Source organism: Python bivittatus, unplaced genomic scaffold, assembly GCF_059951505.1.
Source record: "Python bivittatus isolate LINGU-HERP-01145 unplaced genomic scaffold, Pbiv_v1 ctg000480_np1212, whole genome shotgun sequence".
Taxonomy (NCBI): Eukaryota; Metazoa; Chordata; class Lepidosauria; order Squamata; family Pythonidae; genus Python; species Python bivittatus.
This window is the reverse complement of record NW_028277075.1, coordinates 29,526,199-29,552,978: the sequence shown is the minus strand read 5'-3', so window position 1 is coordinate 29,552,978 and position 26,780 is coordinate 29,526,199. Positions and strand designations below refer to the sequence as shown.

General features: G+C 38.9%; 2 protein-coding genes across 2 annotated transcripts; one reads left to right on the top strand and one right to left on the bottom strand.

Moving 5' to 3' along the window:
- Positions 1-203: 203 nt before the first annotated feature.
- On the bottom strand, positions 204-5,294 carry ERH (ERH mRNA splicing and mitosis factor). The gene is made up of 4 exons (XM_007442445.4): positions 5,167-5,294; positions 4,264-4,351; positions 3,434-3,554; positions 204-631 (listed from the first exon to the last, which is right to left on the bottom strand). Exons 1-4 carry the CDS (start codon positions 5,167-5,169, stop codon positions 529-531), a joined length of 315 nt encoding a protein of 104 aa, XP_007442507.1. The 5' UTR covers positions 5,170-5,294; the 3' UTR covers positions 204-528.
- Positions 5,295-5,549: 255 nt separating this feature from the next.
- On the top strand, positions 5,550-26,529 carry SLC39A9 (solute carrier family 39 member 9). Its single transcript, XM_007442446.4, has 7 exons — positions 5,550-6,186; positions 11,008-11,116; positions 16,225-16,419; positions 18,401-18,469; positions 19,894-19,979; positions 22,397-22,531; positions 23,005-26,529. The coding sequence occupies exons 1-7, from the start codon at positions 6,091-6,093 to the stop codon at positions 23,233-23,235; spliced, it is 921 nt and encodes a 306-aa protein (XP_007442508.1). The 5' UTR covers positions 5,550-6,090; the 3' UTR covers positions 23,236-26,529.
- The last annotated feature ends 251 nt before the right edge of the window (positions 26,530-26,780 follow it).

Below are 26,780 nucleotides of genomic sequence, written 5' to 3'. Positions count from 1 at the left end.
TGCCCATTCCTGGTTTATACTTAATGTGTTGTATGAATCTATTCAATTGTGAATCTATTCAACAAATTATCATTATACCAAGTCTGGCTGAACACGTGAACTCAGAATATGGTATGAACTGGAAAATATATTAAGAAAGTTTTCTTTTTCAGTAAACGGCTTATATTTTATACACACAGCTTATAAAACCACCACTCAACATATTTAACTAAAGAGCATTTATTTTATTTTTCACTATGACTTTTCTCCAAGTAATACTATTTATCTCCCCCTCTCCGAGGAGCACACATAGCAACCATGGTGAAAGAGATGTGAATAACCTTGGGGATCCTGAACAAAATAAACTAAGTGAAAAATTAAAACTAAACTCCTGCAAAAGACATTTTCTTCTGAAATTGAACAGTCTCCTACAGTTCTGACTCAGTCCTAGTCATAGGTTTATAAGAATGAACAGGAGGACTACAATACAAGACTTTCACTACAGAATGCTGTACACACCTGATGTCCACACCCTCCCTCAGTGCCCCATTATTTGCTTGCTTGCTGAGCTTGTCTGCGGAGAAGAACATAGATCTTCTCCTTTATCCAGTCTTTATTGTACGGCTGGTATGTCTGAGTATCAGCACGATAGCTAGTAGGAAAAAAAATAAGGCAGTTAATATTGCTTAATATTGCTTTTCATCATACATTTCTGCAAAACAGTTTCTTAAAACCAGTAAGCCTTAACATTTTGGAATCCCCCATTTCCAAACACAATTATCCTGTGTTTCTGAAATAGCAATTATTTCCTCAAATATAGCACTATAACAAAATTTAGGCAGAAATTAAACACAAAACCTTATTCTATTTCAGTATGTAACAAAATATATAAAACCAACACTTTTTAATTTAAGCCCTTTAAATTTTATTGTAGATCTATACCATCAATATACTATAGTAGGTCATCAAAGGTGCAGCACCAGAGGTATCATTTAGATCTTTATGGCCACAGAGGAAAAATATAGTTATTTACTTATTTAAAAGACTTATATAGTTGCCCAATCTTGTAAAACACAACTCTTGGCAGTTCATAACAATATTCCATGCATGCCCTCTGGTGGTTTCCTAAAATCTGAACACTCAGTGACAAAAAAAAAAAAATCACAATAATACTAGCTGTCTTTTTAGGGACTATAGGTCCTGTTTAATAATTGTTCCATTCCTACAAGGAGAATGCTTTCTGAAAGGTCCATTGCCACAGTGCTGGAGTTGGCAATGTAGTATACTCCAATAGATTGGTCCATGGTTACTATGATCTAGATTATTAAATGAATGTATACTGTTGCTTGGAACTTCAAAATAAAGTATCACCAGTATGTTGATGACACCCAACTCTATTTCTTCTTCACAAGAGAATCCAGTAAGACAATGGAAGTGCTGAACTAATAATAATGGAGAGGTCTAAGGACTGGAAAACTGAAATTCAGTATAGATGAGATGGAAGTACTGATGTTAGATGCTCAACAGACAAGGAAGTGAAGCTTGATTGTTTGTTCTTACTCAGGGAATGCTACCTGATCTTGACCTTAATATGGATGCTCAAGAATAGGTCAGCTTATAGTTTTAGGTTGTTGCTCCTCCAAAAGAGAGATAGCCTTGCTGTGGTTATGCATGGTCTTATAGCATGCATGCAGATTATATTATTGTAACTTCCTTGAACCTGGTTTGGAAACTTCCACTGGTTTAGAGTACGACAGACAGAAATATTAACAGTATATCATTCTGAATATACAGTTCATCTATGCACTGGCTTTCAGTGAGCTCCTGGGCTCAAATTAATGTACTAGTCGTACATTAAAGAACTAAAAAGTAGGATTGGGCAGTAATCTAGACCTGAAAGGGAAAAGAAGATTTGCAGACTGCAGAGACAGTTATGTTATACCTGCCAGGAATTCCTTAAAGAAGCTGTGTTTATTTTAAGGAGATTTCAAAAAATGTGACATGTGTCCTCCAAATCACTTTTTTTCTCTGAATCTGGATTGTTGCACAGCCCTACTAAAAGGCTTATGCAAAAGAATGTTTCCTCCAATATGAAGCTGCCTAAAATCTAAGAACTATTTCAGAGTACCTAGTCCAAATGTCTACACTAGGAGACATCAATGTAACCACCAGGTAAAGGCCTTTTTCAATTATGATACCTCCCTCTTGGGATTCTTTTGATTCAGCTGATGAAATTGCACCATTTTCATCATTCTGTGAAGTCATCCTTTTTTTTTCTGAAGACTACAATATTTTGCATTGTTATATTATATTGGCCACTACTTTTAAACTAGTACATAAAATCAACTCCCTCATAAAGAAGTTTTACCAGTGCATTAGTACAATATTAAACACAGGTATATTCCTAAATAATTCCACTGTTCAAATATTTGTTGTAATTTCTCTTTATACTGAGATTGTTCAATAAAATAAGAACCATTAATATTTCCATTAGACTACAGTTATAAAACCTACATAAGATGAGGGAAGACTAATCACAAATAGCTTTTCTTTCATAGCAGATAGATATACTTCCTAGATGTACTTATCTTTGGTTCACACGAGTTTTTGTTAACTCTTCCTCCATACTTTCCTTATATCCTATTGTATTTCACGAACTCTTGTTACATTCTTGAAATTAAGGTTAGTAATAAATACTGTAAACTGGACATTCCTTTCATTTAAACATTCTTTGGAGAGCCAGTTTGGGATAGTTAAGGGATCAGGCTAGAAACTGAGAGACTGTGAGTTCTAGTCCTGCCGTAGACACAAAGCCAGCTGGGTGATTTTGGGCCAGTCACTCTCCCTCAGCCCTGGGAAGGAAGCAATGGCAAACCACTTCCAGGGTACAGGGGAGGGAGAGAAACTTGCCAAGAAAACTGCAGGGTTTTTGCTGCAGGGTTTTTCCTGCAGGGACATGCAGGAAAAGTCCAGGCAGTTGCCAGGAATCAAAAGCACACCCTCCAAAAAAATTTTAATTGCCCATTAACCATCAGCAGCAATCACTATTTCCCACCACATGCCAGATATAAGCTGTGGAATTCTGGTATTTTGATAATTGTCCCAACCAATTAATACTGAATGCAACTGCTCCAAATCAGGATTTTGTACTACACTGCCAGCTAATTTCAGGCTTATAGTCAATTATAAACTACCTAAGCATTGGTTCTACAACAATAAATGAAAATTAGAGAAGATCTATGTACTAGGTAACCAAAGCAGTATTGGATAAATTATACTTGCCTCAAAATCACATTACATTCAAAATAATACACACATTAAATATCTGTCATACATTAATTGGAGAGGCAGAAGCACAGACCAACAACATTAAAAGTCTAATTGTATATGTGCAAACCACCATATATATGACAGTAGAAGTAAAATTGTAGAATCTAATTTATGGGATACTTACACAAGGCAGCTAAGGTCAGCCAAATCATCAATAAAATCAAATAACTGGCTAATATCATATGTAATGGAAGGGCTGTTAGGATTCATTCTCTTCAGGTGTTCTTCATACATTTTACAGACTCCTAAAAAAAAAAAAGGATGATGTTTAGCAGTTACATTGCACACTTATGACCTAGTTGTCCTAGAGTACTTGAGCATTAAGAAACACACAAACAGGCAATCACAACAGAAATATGCCAAAACTAGGAAGTTAACCTTAAAAGGAACAGATTCACCCATTAGGTGAATAAATGTACAAACACAGCATAAAATATCTTTACAATTTTATATAAGAACTGTAATAAAAAACTGAGGTGAAGAATGAATAAGATGCTACATTCTTCATTTTCAGGTTTCTGCATTAAACTGTTTACAGAATCAAACATTTCCATATTCCTTTAGTAAGGGGTGGAATTAATATCCAGATGTTGTTGCCTCATTATTCTGCATCTCTGACTACTACCCAAAGCTGATGGGAATCAGGGTTCATAAGATTTGTATGCAACAAATTGCTAGAGTAGGGATAGCCAGTGACATTTACTTTATTAATCTGGTAAAAGGCAGAGACATTACAAGGGTGCAATACTTTCATCTTGATTCCAAACAGTTGTTTCTGAGCACATGGCAGCACAAATGTTACTGCTTGTCTGCAACTCTTTAAAGCAGCCAAATTTTAGCTATATCTTATTTGGCAGATGGTGCAAGAGCACAAGACTTATTCCTCCAAATGACTGCGCTCATTCTCATAAGGAACTGCCCTTTAAAACTCATTTAAAGCAAAAAAATATTTACCTTCCATACATTCATTTACAGATTCATAATCTGCGTAAGTCCTGCCTTCAGGTCGTTTGGTAGGCTGAACAAGCAGAATTGTATGAGACTGAAAAGAAAATACAACATTTATACTTTTAAAGTTTATCAACAAATATTGCAGAAGTGCCAAAGTCCCATGAAAAGTTACATCAATATTTCTGTTCCTGTACACATAGTATTTATACATACTGAAAGACCAATGTAAAGTTTTAAGCTGATGCACACACGCTACAAGACCAGCCTCTGCATTTCAGCAACCAGCCTCTGACAGGGTTCTAAATCTATTTTTTTCCAGAATAATTAGAATTTTTAAAAATCATCTTAAGGGCCTCCTTATTATAATTGTACTGTTTCTACTCCTACTTATTTTGTTTTATCAGCAGAATTGCTTTTCGACTGATTTCTACAATTCACTTTTTAAATCATTAAAAACCAGGCGATGAATGTCTCAATAAATTCCATCTACCTAAAAGGACCATTACTTCTCCGCTCAAGGCGGGACTTTCCTTTGGTTTGCCCGGAAACAAAAAAAAAAAGTCGTCTTCGAAGGAACTCCACATGGAGTCTCCCAAATAGTCCGGGGCATCCCATTTGAGGGCGGGTCGAAACTGTAGAAGTTTCGTCCTTCTGGAGATACTGTAGGGTCTCTCAACAGAGGGAGAGAGGAAGAGAAGGGGGGGTCCGCTTCCCAGAAACGCAAGTGGTTAACTGACTGACCCCCCCCTTCTCCGCCATGGCCATCTCAGGGCCACCGCAATGGAGTAACGGGATGAAGCCGTTTATTCACAGACTGCCTTACTCTCTGGCAAACAATTTCGGCCGCCTTTTCATGCCTCAGTCTAAAAAAAGACGGCCGCTCACGCTTTATCTCCTTTCACTCACCATGGCGACTCGTTCCGTTCGGCTCAGGCGCGAAGCACAAACTCCCAACGACGCCTCTACCACAATGCACCGCGGCCACCGGATACACGGCACCTAGTATTCCATGAATTGTAACTCCCCCTTCCAGTATCTTGGGTTGAACCATAGAGACGCCGCTGCTTTTCCTGCCGACTTTCAGAAGATAGAGCGGCTTCAACGCTTGTCCCGCGAGATTTTCCTCCTCCCTCTTTGCAGGAGGCGGCAATTCTCTCCTGACGTCCATCTTTGATAAGGGCTTCGCTGCTCACAGAATGCGTAATAGCGCCTAGGAATTATGTCTGCCATCTTAAATTGGACAGGAAGGGGAAGAACAACCAAAACGTGACTTCATACGTTTCCCTTAAACTGCCAAGTCTCCCGGAAATTGAGCAGGAGAAAGGAAGTGGAGGGGGGTTGCCACTTGGCCTTTACGGCACCAGCGGAGGGAGATGGCGATATGGTGGCGGTAGGCGGCGGAGGGGACAGGCGGATTTTCTTCCCACCTTCTGTTTCCACGGGTATAATTCCTTATTGGCTGAGGAGCGCGCTTGGGTGATGAGGCCTGGTTCGCCTGCCTTCCCTCTGAAGAAAGGGGAGCCCGTTGCTTGAGCTGAGTGGAGCCCGGCTGCGGGCAAGAGGAGAAGCGGGGCGCTGTTCCCTCCCGAGCGGGGCTTTGAGAGGCGGCTTCCTCGGTGGTTTCCGCGGGTCTCACCAGGAAAGCACTTAAACTTGGTTCTCTTTTTCGGCGTGAAGAGGGGGTGTCCCTCACTGACTCGCCGGCTTGTCTGTTGCTACGGAGCGCAGCCAGATTTTGGCCCATGTGGCTTTATTCGGAGCCGCGAGGGCGAATTCCCTGCTGAACCGGGGCGAGCCATTGAACTGCTGAGCCAGGAGGAGAAGCTGGCCATGGATGATTTTTTGTCGATTAGCCTGCTCTCTCTAGCTATGCTGATTGGCTGCTATGTGGCCGGGATCATCCCTTTGGCCGTAAACTTTTCCGAGGTAAGGAAGGTTCTGAATACCTGTCATCCAGGTGTGCAAAAGAATGCGAGTATCGAAGAGCAGGGCTAGCAACGGTGTAACTTCTCAGAGAACCAATATGGAGATGGAAGTGTTGTAAAGAACAAATACATTAACAAACAATGGGAAACAAACATCCTTGTAAATAAACTGTCTGAAATGAGTTCCGCTTTTAGGTTCCCGCTTGTTCACCTTGATACTTGTATTGCAGAATTAGGGCCCAGCATGAAAGATAAAATGGCAGAAATTAAAGACCATGTCATCTTTGAGATACATTCTGATTACTTAACTGGAGGCTTTTCCCCTCTGCAATTCTTTCTGCAAAGCTCAGTTTCCTTTTGTGGGTAATCAGTTCAGTAGCTTTAAAGTTTGTCTGAGAGAATCAGTCTTCTTTTTTAATTAAGATATAAGGAATTATTTTGCTGTATGCAAAATACTGAGTTTTAAGATGATTACCCTGTCCTTTTTTCAGTACCATTTACTAAAACTTGAACAAAGAAAACTTATTTCATGGAGTTGTTCTTCTCTGCTCTCTTGCATATGTCATTTAAAAATGAGTATTTAAAAAGAAATATATGCCCACATTGTACATGAGGTAGTAAAATATTCTACTTTTTGGAAGAAATACCTTACAATATATTTTAAAAGAACCAGCAAGACAAAGGCAGTTCTGTATATTAATTGTCATTCTACTTACTTAGATTATGCATGTGACCAAAAAAAACCCCAAAACACCGATTCACTGTTATACAAAATTACTCTGATTATACAAATTAGATGTCTGCAAAAATAGCAACTTATTTTAATAATGAAACCAAATGTAACTTCATTTACTGCACAATTCAAAAGTAACATTCAAATCCAGTGAAGCATATGGATATGATATAAGGCTTATTTAATAAGCAGCAAGTGCACAATACGTACAAAATAGAATTGCTTTTTTTGGTAATATTTAGTGCATGAATATACATGTCTAAAAATAACAAAGCGTATTGCCAGGTTAAAATAAATAGCTTGAGGAAGAAACTTTAGTTATGTTATTTTTCCATCCTGTACAACCTAACCTTGTCTGTTCACAGAAAAAAGAAACACATATAAACTTACTTGCATGCTACAAAATTTGGCAAGCTTATTACCTATACTTAATACTCCTTATTCTTGTGGATGGTTGTATAAAACTGGCATATGCTATATCATCGGTCTGCCTGCTTAGAGAATATAGGTTTTTTATTTTCCAAATTATGTGAGAAAATAATTTCCTAAACTAAAATTGCTGTAAGGATTTGAAAATATTTGTGAAAATCTCAGGATGGTTTAAATCAAGGTAACCTTAAATAGCTAAACAGATGTAAATGAAAATATTAATTTTAAATCTGTTTTCTTAATGGCAAATTCCTATGATTCCTGAATAAGTATATACTGTGACTGCAAGTATAATTACAGTATTGTGTATTGTAATTGTAAAGGCACTGTATTGCTAAATTGGTAAGTTGTGTACGTGTGAATGTCAGCTCTTCTGCCATTTTGAAGCCCTGCTGGATCACACTAGCCTGGTGGAAGAATACATGGATTAGATTTCCCATTTTCTTCACATAGAGATATTTGCTTTTTATTCCTAACAGTTGGGTTATTCATGCTAGTTCTAAGAGGGTGTGGAGAGGACCCAATGAAGAAATGAGCTTTGGATTCAACAGATCTTTTGAATCCAAGTTATTCCTGGAGTGTCTTAATAATTTGGGGCCTATTGTCAAGTATAAAGCTACCAGCAGCATATTAATGTTCATAGATACAGTGGGGCAAAAAAGTATTTAGTCAGCCACCACTTGTGCAAGTTCTCCCACTTAAAAAGATGAGAGAGGCCTGTAATTTTCATCATAGGTATACCTCAACTCTGAGAGACAAAATGAGAAAAAAAATCCAGAAAATCACATTGTCTGATTTTTAAAGAATTTATTTGCAAATCATGGTGGAAAATAAGCATTTGGTCACCTACAAACAAGCAAGATGTCTGGCTCTCACAGACCTGTAACTACTTCTTTAAGAGGCTCCTCTGTCCTCCACTCGTTACCTGTAGTAATGGCACCTGTTTGACCTTGTTATCAGTATAAAAGACACCTGTCCACAACCTCAAACAGTCACACTCCAAACTCTACTATGGCCAAGACCAAAGAGCTGTTGAAGGACACCAGAAACAAAATTGTAGACCTGCACCAGGCTGGGAAGACTGAATCTGCAGTAGGCAAGCAGCTTGGTGTGAAGAAATCAACTGTGGGAGCAATAATTAGAAAATGGAAGACATACAAGACCACTGATAATCTCCCTCGATCTGGGCCTCCACGCAAGATCTCACCCTGTGGGGTCAAAATGATCACAAGAACGGTGAGCAAAAATCCCAGAACCACACGGGGGGATCTAGTGAATGACCTGCAGAGAGCTGGGACCAAAGTAACAAAGGCTACCATCAGTAACACACTACGCTGCCAGGGACTCAAATCCTGCAGTGCCAGACGTGTCCCCCTGCTTAAGCCAGTACATGTCCGGGCCCGTCTGCAGTTTGCTAGAGAGCATTTGGATGATCCAGAAGAGGATTGGGAGAATGTCATATGGTCAGATGAAACCAAAGTAGAACGTTTTGGTCTAAACTCAACTCGTTGTGTTTGGAGGAGAGAGAATGCTGAGTTGCATCCAAAGAACACCATACCTACTGTGAAGCATGGGGGTGGAAACATCATGCTTTGGGGCTGTTTTTCTGCAAAGGGACCAGGACGACTGATCCGTGTAAAGGAAAGAATGAATGGGGCCATGTATCGTGAGATTTTGAGTGAACACCTCCTTCCATCAGCAAGGGCATTGAAGATGAAACGTGGCTGGGTCTTTCAGCATGACAATGATCCCAAACACACCGCCTGGGCAACGAAGGAGTGGCTTCGTAAGAAGCATTTCAAGGTCCTGGAGTGGCCTAGTCAGTCTCCAGATCTCAACCCCATGGAAAACCTTTGGAGGGAGTTGAAAGTCCATGTTGCCCAGCGACAGCCCCAAAACATCACTGCTCTAGAGAAGATCTGCATGGAGGAATGGGCCAAAATACCAGCAACAGTGTGTGAAAACCTTGTGAAGACCTACAGAAAATGTTTGACCTCTGTCAGTGCCAACAAAGGATATATAACAAAGTATTGAGATGGACTTTTGATATTGACCAAATACTTATTTTCCACCATGATTTGCAAATAAATTCTTTAAAAATCAGACAATGTGATTTTCTGGATTTTTTCCCCCATTTTGTCTCTCATAGTTGAGGTATACCTATGATGAAAATTACAGGCCTCTCTCATCTTTTTAAGTGGGAGAACTTGCACAATTGGTGGCTGACTAAATACTTTTTTGCCCCACTGTACCATAAATGTACAAAGGCTTCTGAGTGGGTGTCATTCTCCCACACCGTGCCTGAGGATAGGATTACTTTATCAATAGTTTTTCTATTATTTAGGTGCTTAATCCAAAACTTTTGTTATAGAATTCTCAGATTTATTTGCCCCCAGACTATAAACATGCCATGATAGAGATCAGTCACTTGTCAGAGGGCTACAAGTGCAGCATATGCATAGTTTTGAACGCATATTTATTAAATAAAGTAGAGTATGCAGTAACACTTTTCTAGAATTTCACATAAACAGATGGTGCTAATTATTGGAAGAACAGTTTCACCCTGAGATGGAAAATTCCTGTCCAGTTCTTTGAGTAGTATTCTTACATTTTCAGAGTTAATGAATCAAATATTTATTTATTAAACATATTTCTTTGCTGCCACAATCAAAAGAGACTTTCAGCATGTTGTGAGCAGCCTTCACCTTTTGTAAAGGAAGATGAATGCTGGACTATACATGTAAAATAAAAAAATATAAGGTGAACAGCTATAATCACTTATTGTGAAAGCCCCAAATGCATGTATCGCATAGATTAGATTTGTATTGCTTAACTTCCTTAATAAAATATAACTGCATCAGGTGCTCAAAGCATTCCAAGAGTATTTGTCGATTGTATATAATTAAGTGTCTCTATACTTACTGTAAAGCATAAAATGTGTTTTTTGTTACTTTTAATAATGTCTGCTTAATCTTTAAAGGCTGGGATTATGTGGCTTTCACATGATCAAATATTTTACTTTGGATTAATTTTTAAAAGTAAGAAATCTATCTTTTCTGACAGACAGTTCACAGCTGTACAATATATTAAGATGACAATATGCTTTTATTGTACAGGCTAAAAATGTGTGTTTTATGCATATGCACTCCAGAAATCTCTTGAGTGATTACTTTCTTGAGATTTGTCATCTTACTGAAATAAGAAGAATCAAATGGGTTATGTAAATATCAGTGTAAAACAGCCCTCAATGAGATACCAATTCAGATACATGCACTTATAAACAATAAATTACTGTATCTCTTTTATTTGTGCGAGTCAACATCCACATTTTTATTCTTTGTATTCAGGATGAGGATAATGAAGGGAGACCTAGTTTTTTCGTCTGTGTTGGAATGGAAATGAGACAGAGAGTGCAATGCAGTGGTTCAAAGGTCTGATAGCAAAGAGGTCTATGGCCTTTTCCAGCTCCAAGCTGGAGAGGAGAACTGGGGTCAGCAGGGGTACAACACTTCAGCTACTCACCACTAAAGTAGGCACTGGAGATGAAGGATGTGGCTGCTTTTCTCCATATGTATGACACACACATATATCTACATTCATGCACATACAATATTTATCTTCAAATTTCCTTTGATTAATTATTTTACATTTTATTTTCAGGAAAGATTAAAGTTGGTCACAGTTCTTGGTGCTGGGCTCCTTTGTGGAACTGCCTTGGCTGTCATTGTGCCTGAAGGAGTACATGCACTTTATGAAGATCTTTTGGAGGGTAAGAAAAAACTCTTATTCTTATACAGTTGGACAACTGTATATGACTTACCAGCTTCACTTACCATATTTTACCAAATGCTTACATTGTCTCAAGATGTCTTAGAGTACAGCAAATGGCTGGGCCTTATGTAGCCTTTAATAATATATTGCCTCTTTGAAATTTTTTTTCATGTTGATGAGGGAGGGATAGAACAGGGTGCTGATAGGCATTAAGAAAGTGAAATATAGGTTTGGTGGAACTTGGATAAACAGGGAATTAGAGTTTCTCAGTAGTGGGACAGCAGATTATTTTGGCCACAGAAATATTTAGGCTTATTATGATGGCTCCAACTTTCATGGCCTTCTGGAAGCAAGTGAAAAACATGGATTTCCTAGAGGGCTTTGGGGTTTAACTGTATTAGCAATAACATTTCTTTTATAGTGTTTTAGCTTGTATTTTTCTTACTGTTTTAATCAATTGATTCTGTACCTTCTTTTTAATAAGTATATTCTGTAAGGAGCCTAGAGTTCAGGCATTCAGATAAATTTCATAAAGAAATAAATACTGCTTGGATTTTTTTAAAAACAAAAAAAATGAGTAACAACAGAACATTTTGGGTGCTTATATTGCTCTCTGTCAGCAGACTAGTATTCTCCCTCCCTTCCCCCCCAATAAAACTCCAGTGTTATTGGCTTTTTTTTGGTGTGTGTGTGTGCCTTCAAGTCAGTTTTTGAATGCTGGCAACTGCCTGTTTTTCTGAAGTGGTTTGCCATTGCCTCCTTCCTAGGGCTGAGAGAGAGTGACTGCCCAAGGTCACCCAACTGCCTTTGTGCCTAAGGCAGGACTAGAACTCACAGTCTTCCAGTTTCTAGCCTGGTGTCTTAACCACTACACCAAAGTGGCTCCCTTACAGGCTGTTATTCCCTGTTAATAATAACTTCGGTTTGAAACCTTTGTTCAAACATTACATGATTGTTAAGCAGTATTTACAAATTGGGGAGATGGAGCAAAGGTTATTATTTGATGGCATACCTTGAAGCCTTTTTAGTGTCCTGAACTGCACCCTTATCCTTAACAGGTGATGTCTGATACTCTGACAATTCAGTGAGTGGGGGCAGCAGTAGATGAGAAAAGGAAAATGTTTTTGTGTCATCTTAGTTTGGTGATATTTATTTTTGTCTGCAGGAATTAATAACCTTGGCTACTGTAAACCATACACGCAATCTCTTCTTAAAGATATTGTGCAATCGCAAGGGAGATCTCAGGTCTGCATTCCATTGTTAATGTAATGCGAATAGATGGAATACATCTCAAAACAATCATTCAAGAGAGACAAGCATCTAAATAGCAATCAGGGTATTACAGCCTGTCAAATGTTAACTCTTTGTCCCTTCTCCATGGTTATCTCTTTTGTTCTGCTAACCCCTGTATCAGATGGATTGCTAGGGAAGAGCTGGATTTGTCTGGAGGAAAATAATCTGGGGCCATCCAAAGCATCAGATACAGTAGATGGCTGTTTCTGAAGGGATGGAGAAAACACAAATACACAATTAAGAGTTTCTTTCCTACACTTGAAAGGAGTTCAGTAGATTAATAGGACTAAGTTTCTCGATTCATGGTCCAGTGACATGAAAAAAAGAAAATATGAGCAAATGCTACTTATGCATTTGTGTAATTTAATAGACCAGCAAATTTCCCTGTTTACTCTACACTTTATAATGAACATTTCTCTGAATTTTGAATGATGTTAAAGGGAGTCCTTGACTTATGACCATTTGTTCAGTGACCATTTTAAGTTACGAACGCACTGAAAAAAGTGACTTATGACCAGTGCCTGAAGTTATGGCCGCAGCACCCCTGCAGTCACGTGATCAAAATTTGGGCACTTGGCAGCCCACCTGCACTTATGACCACAGGTGCGCTTCAACTCCCCCCACCCATCTATCTCCCGGGCCCCCATCTATATCCTTTTGCTGCCCTGCACTCTGCTGCCCCAGCTGACCTTCACTGTCTTCTTCTTCCTGCTGCTGATGAGGCGTGCCAGAAAAAAGCCAAAAGCAGCCCCAGAGCCGTGGCATGCCAAAAAGCCCCTTTGCAAAAAGCTCCTGGAGGGCGGAGCACCAAACCTTTGCACTGCACTCCTGGGCCAGGCTGGGTTGGGCTTTTGGTGGTCTTTTTTGTTTCACAGCGCGAAGCAAAAGCCCAGCCCTGCCCAGGAGCGCGGCACAAAGAGGCATTGTGACATGCTGTTGCTCAGGGGCTGCTTTTGGCTCCCCCCCCAGCACAAAACAAAAGCCCAGCCCCATCCAGGAGCGCAATGCAAAGGAGTGTTTTGGCATGCTGCACTCCAGGAGCTTTTTGCAAAGGGGCTTTTTGACACACTGTGCTGCAGGAGCCTTTTGCAAAGGGGCGTTTTGGTGTGTCACACTCCAGGAGCTTTTTGCAAAGGGACTTTTTGGCATGCCACTGCTCTGGGGCTGCTGTTGGCTTTTTTTTTTTTTTGAAACTGAAGCCCGGCCTGGCCTGGCTCAGCAGCCAGGCCAGGCATGCCTTGTCAGGAGCAGGAGCAAGAAGATGGCGAAGGTCAGCTGAGGCGGCAGAGCACAGGGCAGCAGGGGTCTCAGAGTGTAGGGTGGTGAGGGTGACTGGGCTGGGGCGGCTGCGGCTGTGGCTTCCAGGGCGTGGCAAGCAGCCCCAGAGCTGCAGTGTTCTGAGGCTACTTGCTACCCCGCAAGGCAGGGTGCAGGGTGGCCAGAAGGGCAGAGATGGAGGGAGTTGGAGACAGTCCTTTACCTTACTGAGGCTTGGGGCTGGGAAGGACCAAGTCTGGAATGGCTTGGATTGGGGTGGGTACTCGCTTAACAACCCACAATTTTCATTTAACAACGGCAACTGGGATTGCTGGGATGGTGGTTGCTAAGTGATGCGGTCATGCAATGTTTCGCTTTACAACTGCATCACTTAGTGACCAAAATTCCGGTCCAATTGTGGTCATAAGTCGAAGACTACCTTTATGCATTTTAATAAAGTTTTAAATTTGAAATTTAATAGAGGCACTCTGGTTGGTATATTTGAAGATGGAATATATAACTGTGACTAAATTGTCAGGCTCCCTGGAGCAGTCATGCAAAATGGCCATGCATAGTGGCTGATTCACAATGTGATAACTGAGAATAGTGGCCATTTCAAAGCATATTTCTAGCATTCATTCTGTGTTTCTTATCATGTTTCTTATAATTTGGATATCTAAAAAAAAGTGGGCTCTTGTTGTTCACTACCATAATTGTTCAGTTAGCCATATGGGAAGTATAGTCATGTGAAAAAGTAAGTACACCACATTGAAATGTTTGACTTTTTCAACATATTTCAACATATGGATATTGGATCTTCATTTCAAAAATATTGATAAAGGGAATTTGCTTGCTTGCTTGCTTGCTTACATTTATATAACCGCCCATCTCACACAAAGTGGCTGAGTGGCTATATAAATAACAAATATGCATGATTTGCATTTTGTTTTTTCTTGCATGCACAGCTATTTCAAATCATCCCATAGCATCTCAGTGGGATTTAGATCCAGGCTTCGACTTGGCCATTCCAGACCCCTCCATTCCTTTTTTTTTCAACCATTCCTTGGTGGATTTACTGGAATGTTTAGGGGCATTGTCATGTTGCAAGGTCCACTTTAGACTGAGCTTCAGTTTTTTGACAAATGGTCTCACATTATCCTCAAGCACCCTCTGATACAATGCAGAATTCATCAGTGGATTCTGTGATGCTGAGTTGCCCAGGCCCTGATGCAGCAAAGCAGCCCCAAACCATAACATTTCCACCACCATGCTTTACAGTTGGTATCAGGTTCTTCTAGTGAAATGCTGTCTTTGGTTTTCACCAAACATGTCTCCTGGAACTGTGGCCAAATAATTCTATTTTTTCCGTGTTTGTCCAGAAGTCCTGGTCTTTGTCTAGGCGTTCATGAACAAACTTTAGTCTTGCCCTGAAGTTCTTTCCGGACAGCAAAGGTTTCCTTCTGGCACACCTCCCATTTAGATCTAATTTGTGCAGCTTCTTTTTAATGGTAGACTCATGCACTTTGACATCAGTAGTGGTGAGAGGGATCTGTGGGTCACATGATGAAATTCTGGGGTTCTTAGAGACTTCTTTCAGCAACTTGTGTTCTGCTCTCAAGCTGAACTTACTGGGACGGCCTGGCCTGGGCAAGTTGGCAGTTGTTTGAAATCTTTACTTGTAGATGATCTCCTGGGCAGTGGAATGATAGATGTCCAGTTGTTTGGCAATCTTTTTAAATCCTTTCCCAAACTCATAGACATCTATAACCTTCTTTCTTTTGATCTAGGCATGGTTGTACCACACACTTCAGCAACAAAGAGCAAATCAAACTAAATGTCTGAGATTTCAATAAGACAGGTTCCTCCCAGATTCTCTCTGGCAATGTTTTAATCATTTGTACCTGATCTGGTGCACCCAGTCCTCATTTTAGGTATTTGAGGTAGTGATAAATGTAGGGATATACTTACATTTTCCACATACGTTTATGTTTATTTAAATTACACAATGGACTACGACATGTAAATGGTGCATGATATTTCTTACATTATATCCCCTTTATCAGTATTGCTGAAATAAAGATCAAATATCTATATGTTGAAAAAGGAAAAGATTTCAATGGGGGATGCTTACTTTTTCACATGGCTATAGATTCATCTGAACCATAAAATATTCTGCCAAAAATAGAAAGTGAGTACAATAAAAAGAGGGCTTCCATTAGACATTGGAGACATTTTTCCCAAAATGCTTATTACTAGTCTTTAGAAATTCAGATTCCTATCTGCTTGTTATGCCTGCAGATGTACACTTTTGCTTTTATTCAGTTATTTGAATTTAAAACAAATGTCAAGATGTTACATTGAAATCATTTTAATTAAAATATGTTTCTGATCAATTTTAAATAAATCTTATTCTAAAAAAATTACAAGATCTGAAAACTGAATGGTCCCTTTTAAAATTAAAAATGCCCTGGAGCACATTTTGATTTGGCTTTTAATATGTTAGGAATTGAGACTTCTGCAACTCTAATTTCAATTGTTCTTTTTGGTTTCCTTTAGCAAAGCACCACCCAGTCAGTGAGAGTCAAAAGGTGATTGGATCTGAGAAAGCAGATGTTCCAGATGTGCATGATCATAACCACAGCCATGACCATTCAAGATTACATGCTTACATTGGTGTTTCCCTTGTTCTTGGCTTTGTCTTTATGCTGCTGGTAGATCAGATTGGCAATTCTCATGTCCACCCTGCAGATGGTAAGTCAAACTTTTCCTAATAAACAACCAAAGTGAGAACAATTATTCAGAAATATTCAAATAACTGAATAATTGCTGTAATCAGAAAGGATAGGGGTGGGTGGGTAGATTTTGAAGCAAAATTAACATCATTGTAGCCTTAAGATTTTGCAACGTAACATTTACTCAAAAGTTCACACTCTTAACAGTGAAAAAAAGCAAGTGGTATACAGGTAGTCCTCACTTAACAATCCTAATTGGGATGGGAATTTCCATCACTAAATGATTCATTCATTAGGTGAAAAATCACATGATTGCGCCACTTAGCAACGGCAGTTTCAGTAGTCCTGGTGGCGGTTGTTAGGCCAGGACTGTGCCGTTGTTGGGTGAGGACCTCACGCTTCACCTGCCCTGCCACACTTACCTCCGCTTCAGCTCCCCTTATTCGCCTATCCGCTCCCCCCCCCCAATTTCTGCCCTTTTGGACACCCTGCACTCTACTGTACTTGCCCCAGCACAGCAAGGCCTTGCACGGCCAGCAGCTGCCTTGGGAAGGGCCAGATCAAGTGTGTCTCATCAGCAGTGGGAGGAAGAAGATGGTGAAGGTCAGTGGGGGGCAGGGGCGGTGGAATGCAGGATGGCAGGGGCAGCAGAAGGCAGGGTGGCCCAAAGAGCAGAGAATGGGGGGAGATGGGGGGATGGGGGGAGCTGAAGCACACCCTGCGGTTGTAAATGCGGGCGGGCTGCCAAGCACCTGAATTGTGACCACAGGGGCATTGCAACAGCCATAACTTTGAGGACCAGCTATAACTACAATTTGTTCAGTGCCATCCTAACTTTGAACAGTCACTGAATGAATGGTCATTAAGCAAGGACTACCTGTACTGGAAGAACTTTAAATGGGATCTTTAGAGATTTTTTTAAAAATGAACTAGTAAGTTTCTAGCTTTAAATGAAACTTACTAAACCCAAGAGCGCTTTTTTTCCCTTGAGTAAACTAACCTTCTAACTCATTACACAAACTAGTACTCTGATGACTCAATTCGATGTAGTAGTATTGCTTGAGATTTCTGCTATAAAACAAAGAAAGTGGCAGAAAGTGTTCATACATCTTATTTTAACGAGAAACACTTGAGCATTAAATGAATTGTGCTTAGTTCTATGCAAATACCTGTAGAGGCATCCACAACAACCCTCAGTGTTTTGGTATAATAAGCATGTCACACAAAACAGAGTCCCTACCTCCAATAAATTGATTTAACCCATAACTAACCTGCTGCAAATCATAGTTACATTCTATTTGGCAGAAACTAGAAAAAATATATCTTGAACTGATGACTTAAATCATTGGTAAACCAAGTACAGGTGATTTGGAAGCCATGCTTTTCTGACTGCTCCAGCCAACAGATGCATTTCGAAGCTCCAATATGGTATTTTCATTGCTTAATTGTGGTTAAATGTGAATGTTAGACAGTATCCTTCAGAAGGATTCTATTTCATGGAATATTCCACCCCTTAATTAGGAAGGAAGGAAGGCAGGCAGGCAGGCAGGCAGGCAGGCCACTGAGAAACTATTAATAACTATAGCTTAGTTTGGTGAAAAGTTGTTATTGTTATTGTTATTATGATTATTATTATGTTTATTATATTTTTACCCTGTCTTTTTTATATGTATGTACGTATGTATGTATGTCAACTCAAGGTGGCAAACATACCTAATACTCCTGCCTCATATTTTCCCCACAACAACAGTCTTGTGAGGTGGGTTGGGCTGAGAGAGAGTGACTGGTCCAAAGTCACCCAGCTGGCTTTCATGCCGAAGGGATGCCTAGAACTCAGTCTTCTGGTTTGTAGGCCAGCACCTTAACCACAACACCAAACTGGCTCTTTAACTTCTATTAACTCCTATTAATTATTAACTTCTGTAATATTTCTTCTTTTAGGTTTCTCTTTCTATTCTCTTGTTTATATTTTTTTGGCTAAGATTTCTTAATTATTTCAGACCCAGAAGCAGCAAGGTCGGGCAATTCCAAAATTACTACTACACTAGGACTAGTTGTCCATGCAGCAGGTAGGTCAATTTTGTTGGTCATTTATGTTTTCTTTTTTTTTAAATGCCAGACATATTGTCAAGTTATGTGAGTTAGCATTAAGCCACAATTGCATGACACGATCCCACTAGTTACTGCTGCTAATAATGGAATAATGCTGTAGACTTTCTTTCTATTCTTTTCCCCAAGTTTAGTCCACTTTGAGATAAGAGATGAGGGAGGAGACTAACCTGAACTGCAGGGATATGGGTCTGACGATTCTGTGCAGCTCAGGGCTATAGTGCACACAAGAACTCCCCTGCAAGCCAGGAGTTCTACATCTAATTTTAATAGGAGAATACTTGTTTGATCCAGCCTATAGGCTGTAAGTTGGAGACATTTCTGGAGCTTTTATTCATAATGAAAAATATTAGCCCTCTAGAATTATGTTTGGAGACAGATCTTTTAAAGTTTTAAAAAATAACTAAAAAATATTTTTATTGTGTTTCTGTGAAGCCATTGAAATGTAGAGTTAAAAAAATATTTATTTGGTGGTTTTACAATTGTTTGTAGTATGATATGAATTACTGTTTCAATCTTGTTTCTGTACTGTACGTAGCTATAGGTGAATGATAAATAAACTTACTACTGCTACTTTATACATTAGTTTTAAACACCATACCAATATATCTGAACTCTTAGAGCCTAATCCTCTGCCCTCAAACATACATTCCCTTTTCAATTTTTAGAATGAGTCTTTTGAAATCCTCAGTTAGTTAATGTAAATCCTCAGTTAATGTAAAGAAAAATTGACATTGAATATATCTAGACTTCATGATGAATCTGCAGATAATTTAAGGAGCAAATTTATTTATTGTAAATTTATTTCTTCATAATGTTGAGTTATAAGGCCACCTCAACTCAAAACTGACTCAGAGAGGTGAACAATTTGCCCCATGTGAGGTGACCAAGGCATGAATGACTGTGACAAAGGACTTCCAGTCCAGGAAATGGCATAGTTGGTGCACCAGATGAATATGTGTAAAGGCCCTCCTAACTACAGCTGCTGCCTGCTAATTGAGAAGGAACTGTGAGTCCAGGATGACCTCCAAATTGTGTACCACCTCTGAATGGGGAAATACAACCCGACTCAGAATCAAAGATGGAAGCTCACTAGGACCAGAAGAGCCAAAAATATAGGAGCAAAGCATATGCTTAGGACGATGTTGTAAAGGGCTAAGCAGAATTGTTGGCTGTTTCACTGCTGGAAGACTGATTCAAAACTGTTGCCATGGATCTACTCTCAAAACATAAATATTAGAACTATCATCAAGAATGGAAGAGCAGGTTAAGATAAGGGAATTATGTGATAGACTTATTCTTGTATAATTTAGCTCCAGTAAGTCTTTGATCAATGGATGGATTCACTCTTACGTGGCTTGTTTTTCCTTCCTCCCTCATTAAGCCGATGGTGTTGCCTTGGGTGCAGCTGCTTCTACATCTCAAACGAGTGTTCAGCTAATAGTGTTTGTTGCAATTATGCTGCATAAGGTAAGCTTTGAGTATAAAACCTTTCTATGCTTCTTGCATCAGTGAATGGTATTTACTATTGGGAATCATGGACTTCAGTGAAGGGCAAAAGCTCTTTTTAAAAGTGGTGTGTCTTTAAGAAAATATCCATGCACATTTTTAAGCATTTCAATTTGCTTTTGTATTTAGGATTGTATCTAGAAGTAGAGATATGCAGTTACATACTGTGTATGTGGGAGTTTTCTGCTATCCCAGTAATGACTTGTAGTAAGCAGCAGTGTTTCTGTCCTGAATTTAATATCCTTATAAGGTACTTTATATACAATTAATTTGCATCAGAATCACTGATAGTCCTCACTTAATGGCCGTTCATCTAGCGACCATTCAAAGTTACGACAGCACTAAAAAAGGGGGCTTTGTCCCAGTGTCCAAAGTTATGACCATTGCAGCACCCCCACAGTCACATTATCGCAATCCGGGTGCTTGGCAACCACTCACACTTAAATTGCAGCATCCAGGGATCACATGATTGCTATTTGCAACCTTTCCAGCCTGCTTCCGGCAAGCAAAATCAGTGGGGAGCTGTGTGATTCAATTAATGACCATGTGATTCACTTAACGACTGCCACAAAAAGGTCATAAAATCAGGTCCGGTCACGTGATGATTCGCTTAACGACTGCATCATGTGGTGACTTAATTCCGGTCCCAATTATGGTCATTAAGTGAGGATTACCTGTAGATCTTATGTAGGAAATGATAGCTTATTCTGAGCCATTATTGGTCCTGAAACTATACTACACTTTATCTTTTGGGTTTCTTGTTACAGTAACAGGACCAGGGAATCCCTTCTGATTTTCCAGTTACATTCTAGTCTTTGTGCCCTCTAGTGGCAGGCGCAATTGTAAGATTCTGCATAGAGTACTGAGGTTCATGTAATTAGATTGATACTGTTCAGGCACCTTCAGGAAGTCTCTGCTCATGGAAGATAATCCCGAGGCATATCTAATAGGAACATACAAATGCTTTGAACTCAAACCATTTTTAATTTAGAAGACCTTGTTTGTTGCAGATTTTTGAAGCAGTCCATTTTGCATTTGAAACAAGGTGTTTTGAATTTACTGAAATTCAAAACATTTTGAATAACCTTAATGCTTAAGTACAGGTAGTCCTCGCTTACCGACCACTCATTCAGTGACTGTTCAAAGTTACAGTGGCACTAGATAAGGAGACTTATGACTGGTCCTCAAAGTTGCGGCCATTGCAGTGTCCCCGCGGTCACGTGATCATGATTTGGGTGCTTGGCAACCGGTACACGTCTCATGGTCACATGATTGCCATTTGTGGCTTTCACAGCTGGCTTCCAACAAGCAAAGTCAATGGGGAAGCTGGCAGGAAGTTACAAGTCACAGTCATGTGACATTGTGCTTAATGACTACAGGTGATTCACTTAACAACAGCAGCCGGAACTGACGTAAGCTGGCACAGTCATGTGATGTTTCACTTTACTACCACATTGCTTAACAACAGAGTTGCCAGTCCCAATTGCTGTCAGTAAGTGAGGACTACCTGTATTAAAAATCATTATATAGCTCCCTACCCTAAACAAAGGTAAACTGTGCATGTATTTTTTTTTCATGGAAGAGTGATAGGGAAAAAAAAGACTAGTGGGCATGGAGCTGAAGCAAAGAAAAACATGAAATATGGAATAGGAGACAAAAATTCCAAGTTTGAGAAGAAGAGATATGGTTTTTCTAAAGTCACCCTCCCCTCCCATCTGATTTTTCATGTTTCCTCCTCAGTAGCCTGAAAATGGGTTCACTTCCCCATGTTTTCTCTCATTTTCTTGGTCCAAGGTTCTTAGCCAGCCAGTTCAGCAGTGTACTGTGCATCTGCCCTATGTTTTTGTTTTGTTTTGTTAGAAAACAGGACGGAAATCTTGTGACGGGTTCATAAATCTAGGAATCTCGAATAGGGATAGGGACTGGAAATTTGAGAGCATGTTGTGGATATTTTCAGAAAATGGCTGCCATAGAGATTGTATTTTCCTAACATGACTGTCATGGTGAATGAGTCTAGTCACAAAATTCCCAGAAGGCAAACGTCAAAGGATGCTTTCTGCCACAAAAAGCTGCATATGTTTTAGTAAGTAGTATTATTTTCAATTTTATGGCATATAGTGTTATAAAGGAAAAAGAAGCATGTATTTTATTATACCAGAAGTGTGCCATCTTCCCCATTAGATACAATGAGCTAGTAGCAACTCTACTAGTTGATATATACATCTTGCATTAAGGAAGTGCTATACTACTGATACAACTACCAGAAAACCGAAGGAAGGGCTCAGTAGTTAGCTGACTAAACGTCCCGTTTTGCAAATGAAGGGAGTGCAATTTGTTTTATACTTGAGCATTAAATGTTTATTCCTTTTATGTTGTAGGCACCTGCTGCTTTTGGGCTTGTCTCTTTTCTTATGCATGCCGGTCTTGAACGGAATCGAATCAGGAAGCACTTGCTGGTTTTTGCACTGGCAGCACCTGTTTTGTCAATGGTGACTTATTTGGGACTAAGCAAGGTAAAACAGCTGGGGAACATGAAAAGTTTTAATAATCACTTAACTCACATTAATCATATTTACCAATCAGTTGTGCATCAATAAGTTGGGGAATAATTTTGCAGATGCTCAAATATTTGGTATTTCCTTTAATAGAGCATTTTTGCTGGATTTTGAATTGTGCTTTGAGTGAAAATAGTGCATACAAAATGCAATCAATTGGTCTTGCATTGACCTTCTTTACTAACACCAAATTATGGGTATTATGTAAGTCATCTGACAGCAACTGGATTTTTTTGCACTGACAAATGTTTGCTGAGTAAATTTTCCACTGGTGATAGAGGATGTTAGATCTCCAGAACATTGGTTTTCCTTTGAGGAAAGGTGTAATACTATCCAAAGATAATTTTGCAGTTTCAGTAGAGTAGCAACTTTAAATTAAAGAAGGACGAGCTTTGTATTTTATCTGCATGTTGCCTCTTTTTGTTTTACAGAGCAGTAAACAGGCACTTTCAGAAGTTAATGCCACTGGAGTTGCCATGCTGTTCTCTGCTGGGACTTTTCTATATGTTGCCACAGTTCACGTTCTTCCTGAAGTGGGTGGAATGGGACATAGCCATAAACCTGAATCGGCTGGAGGCAAGGGACTCAGCCGCCTGGAGGTGGCTGCATTGGTTCTGGGTTGCTTGATTCCTCTGATTTTATCTATTGGACACCAACATTAAAACTTGGAAGACCAGCATTTTTCCCCCTCAATCTGGTATAAGCAGCAGTCAGTTGCTTTTTTATTGCTGTCTCTCTTATCCTGTTAACCACCCCATCTATACTAAGGAGTTGGAGAGGATCATCATTGCCACAAGAAAACTGTGGGGAAACTCAATATAAGAGAGAGAGAGAGAGAGTACTCTTTGACGGCTAGTTATGAATCCTGCATAATTTCCCTTTTCTGAAGATATTTTAATTATGACTTCCTACCTATTCTCAGGGAAGCTGGAACTGGATATTATCTGGGAAGATCCTTGCAATTCATCATGAAATCATAATTCAAGTATTCTGTATGTCAGCATTCAGAGCTGATCTCTTGACATTATGATGCAGCCTTCTAACATGTGGGAAGATTGTTTACATCTTTCAAATGTTCATGCATTAATAGTGGCATGGGCTGTCTTAGAAGGAGGCATCTGGTGAAGAAATATTTGAGGATGAAGCTGTAGGCAAAATTTGTATTAGATAAAGCAGTTCAATAGAATTCTTGCATTGAATTATTACGGAAGCACATTTGTTTTGCCCCTTGATTTTAACACTCTATACAATACAGGGGGAGAGCCACATTCAGCAGGAGGCTAGATTGTTCTGAGCTCTAAGGAGTAGGTGTCTATTGAAATGGATGCTAGTTTATTTACAAAGAATGTTTCTTTTCAAATAGAATAAGGTAAACCTTGGTCAGCAAATACCAACCTCAAAAGCTGAAACCTTTTTCTGATATTTTACCAAAAATCATTCCAGGCTGTGAGCTTGTACTGAATTGTCTGAAGCCTGTTAAAACTGGGTATTACTCCAGAATACAATTCTAGAACCCAAACTTCTAGAACACAATTCTACAAATCATAGGTTTCTTTTTCAAATAGTTATCTAATTATGGGGAAAAAACTGTAAAAGCCATTGGTTTAAAAAAAAACTAAAACATTTAAAAATACATGTTGATTACTGGTGCACAGTTTTGCGTATGCTTTAAATTTTCAATCACGTTGTCAAAAGTCCTTCATTAATAGTTAAAATTTTATTTGTAAACAAGATAAATGTGTGAGTTGAATGGTTTTTACAGGACTGGTTATTTCATGAGATAAATCTGTTCCTTTCTTCAGCATCTTTTACAGTTCAGTAATTAATGGAACTTCTTTTCCATGCCTGCCTTTTGCTCACATTTTATATTTCCTTGGCAGTGAATGTTAAGATTGTTCAGGACAGTTATGCTTTAACTGGCAGTTCCTACTCACTGAGTAGTTATTGGTTGTGCAGCAATAGGCAATATCAGTTTTTCATTAAGAATCTTGCCTTTTATAGAGGGCGTAATGTTAGAACCAGAAGAGGATTAACATTAAATAATATAAATGTGATCATTCCTAAGGGTTTTTTAAAGCTAATACTCAACAGACCTATCCACTGTTATCCTTTCCAACATGTGTATATCAGCTACATAAATTTATATAATCTGTAGTTGGGATAAACCACCTGTGCTAGTGTGGGTCAAGCATCATAAAATGGTGTTATCAAATGCCTACTGCATCACAAATGGTATCTGCCAGCTGTAGTTGTTCTGTAAGAAAGCATTTATACCTTTCAAATATTACGATTTTAGAAGAATTTTCTTCTCTTCTGTGCTACAAAGTAGAAACACACCTGTCTAAACATGGGACAAAGAAAACAGATGTACTATTTGATATATGAACTGAGGTGATTAATGTGCCTGTCACATTTGCATACTTAATGGTTGAAAATAAAGTCATGAACTGCCAAGTTTCCATTGCTGAGAAAAATGACAAGAATGTCTATTCTGAACTAGCAGGTTGGGAAATAGTGGCAAAATGAGAACTCACCAAACTTGATTGAAATGTCATAGTAAAAGAATTGGGATTCTGGGATTTAATTTTGGGATTAAGCCACACGTTTTTAAAAATCATTTTGGGTTGTTGTATGTAACTGAGAGAGCACTTCAGGAATTCTGCATTAAGCCAGACTCAGTTTTAGGTGCTTATTGCTACTTGCAAAACTTAGTTGGAAGCTACCTAACCTAAATCAAATTTATGAAAGCAAGTCTATTAATTCATTCTTCTCTATTTCACTAACCTGGGCCCAGTATCCTGAACTAGATTATTATCTGTGATTTGTAAGGCAGTGATTAGGCTTCAATGTGTGATATGTTTTATACAATAAATATGAAAGAAGTCATAAGGCAGTCACAGGAACTTCTTGTGGGGCTGATTTGCTCCTGTGGGAACAAAGGCACCTTGAGTGCTTTGTCAGTATTGAATTGCTAACTGCTATTATAGAAGGGAAGTTGTAATCTAGATGAAAGAAATCCTGTAGCAGAATTCCAGAAATGTGATCTCTTGTAATACTGAGAATCCCAGTTTTGAGGAATCCTCTGATTTGAGCACATGGATTTTGACTTTGCCCAGATTTTAAAAATCAATACAAAATCATTGCTTTTTGTAATCTAATTCTACTCTTCTTGACTCGTATTACTAATCACATCCAAACTGTAATCTGAGCTTCCCAGTAAACCTGAAAGCCATGGATTGCTAAAATAAAGATGCATCACTAATACATTTTCACAAATTCCAACACTTCCACCATTCACATCAGTTGTGGACTGAGTTGAAAGTGGAAATGTTCACAATCTGTGTCTGAATGCAACATTACATTTGGTCACTTAATTGCCATTCATAAAACAATATTTTGCCTATGCTGGAGACACTTCAGTTTGCAATATTTGACAGAATGATAGAGCAGATATAACAAGGAAATGCAGTATCTTCAACTGGAAGGAAATATCTTGGAATTTCTGAAACAGTGGAAAAATCTTCAGAGAAACTCAAAAGTGATTTTCCAGTATCCTAAGTGAAAATAAGTTGGCATTTTTAGTATCCAGTTGTACCAGAATGGGAAAGCTTGAACAATATATTGTGCTGCTGTGCTGTTTATGATGAACCATAGGAAACTTTGAAAATGGGAGGCCCTTGCAGCAGCATTTGGAAGGAGATTATCCATTTCAAAAAGATATGAACTTTTATGTGTTTCTGTTATGTCTCTGACCAGCTATGAATTTATGGGTAGTGTTCCCTGGTCACAGCTGTATACCTGATTCTGTGTACTAAAGTGTAATTTTAATGTCTTTTCTAAATCATTTGTACACATGAGATCATTCCATGGATGGCTGCCTTATTTTTAATTTTTTTCACTTTAATTGTGAACAGTTTAAATATGTTTTTATTATATTAAAAATTATTTGCTGCATTGCTGAAAGAATTTGCCTCATTATTTTTAATGTTCACAACAAAAAACCAAAAAAAATGGCAATAATTTGTGGATTCTTCAAGGGGAAAATGGTTTATAGCTTGCTTTATCTTATTTTTTTCTTCACTCCAAGACAAAAATCAGATAAAGTAATTTTAGAAGAGCCCAGTGAAAAGCATAATGCATCAGCATACTTTGTCCACTCACACATCCATATGTAACATAGTAAGGTATTAAATGTTCTTATACTTAT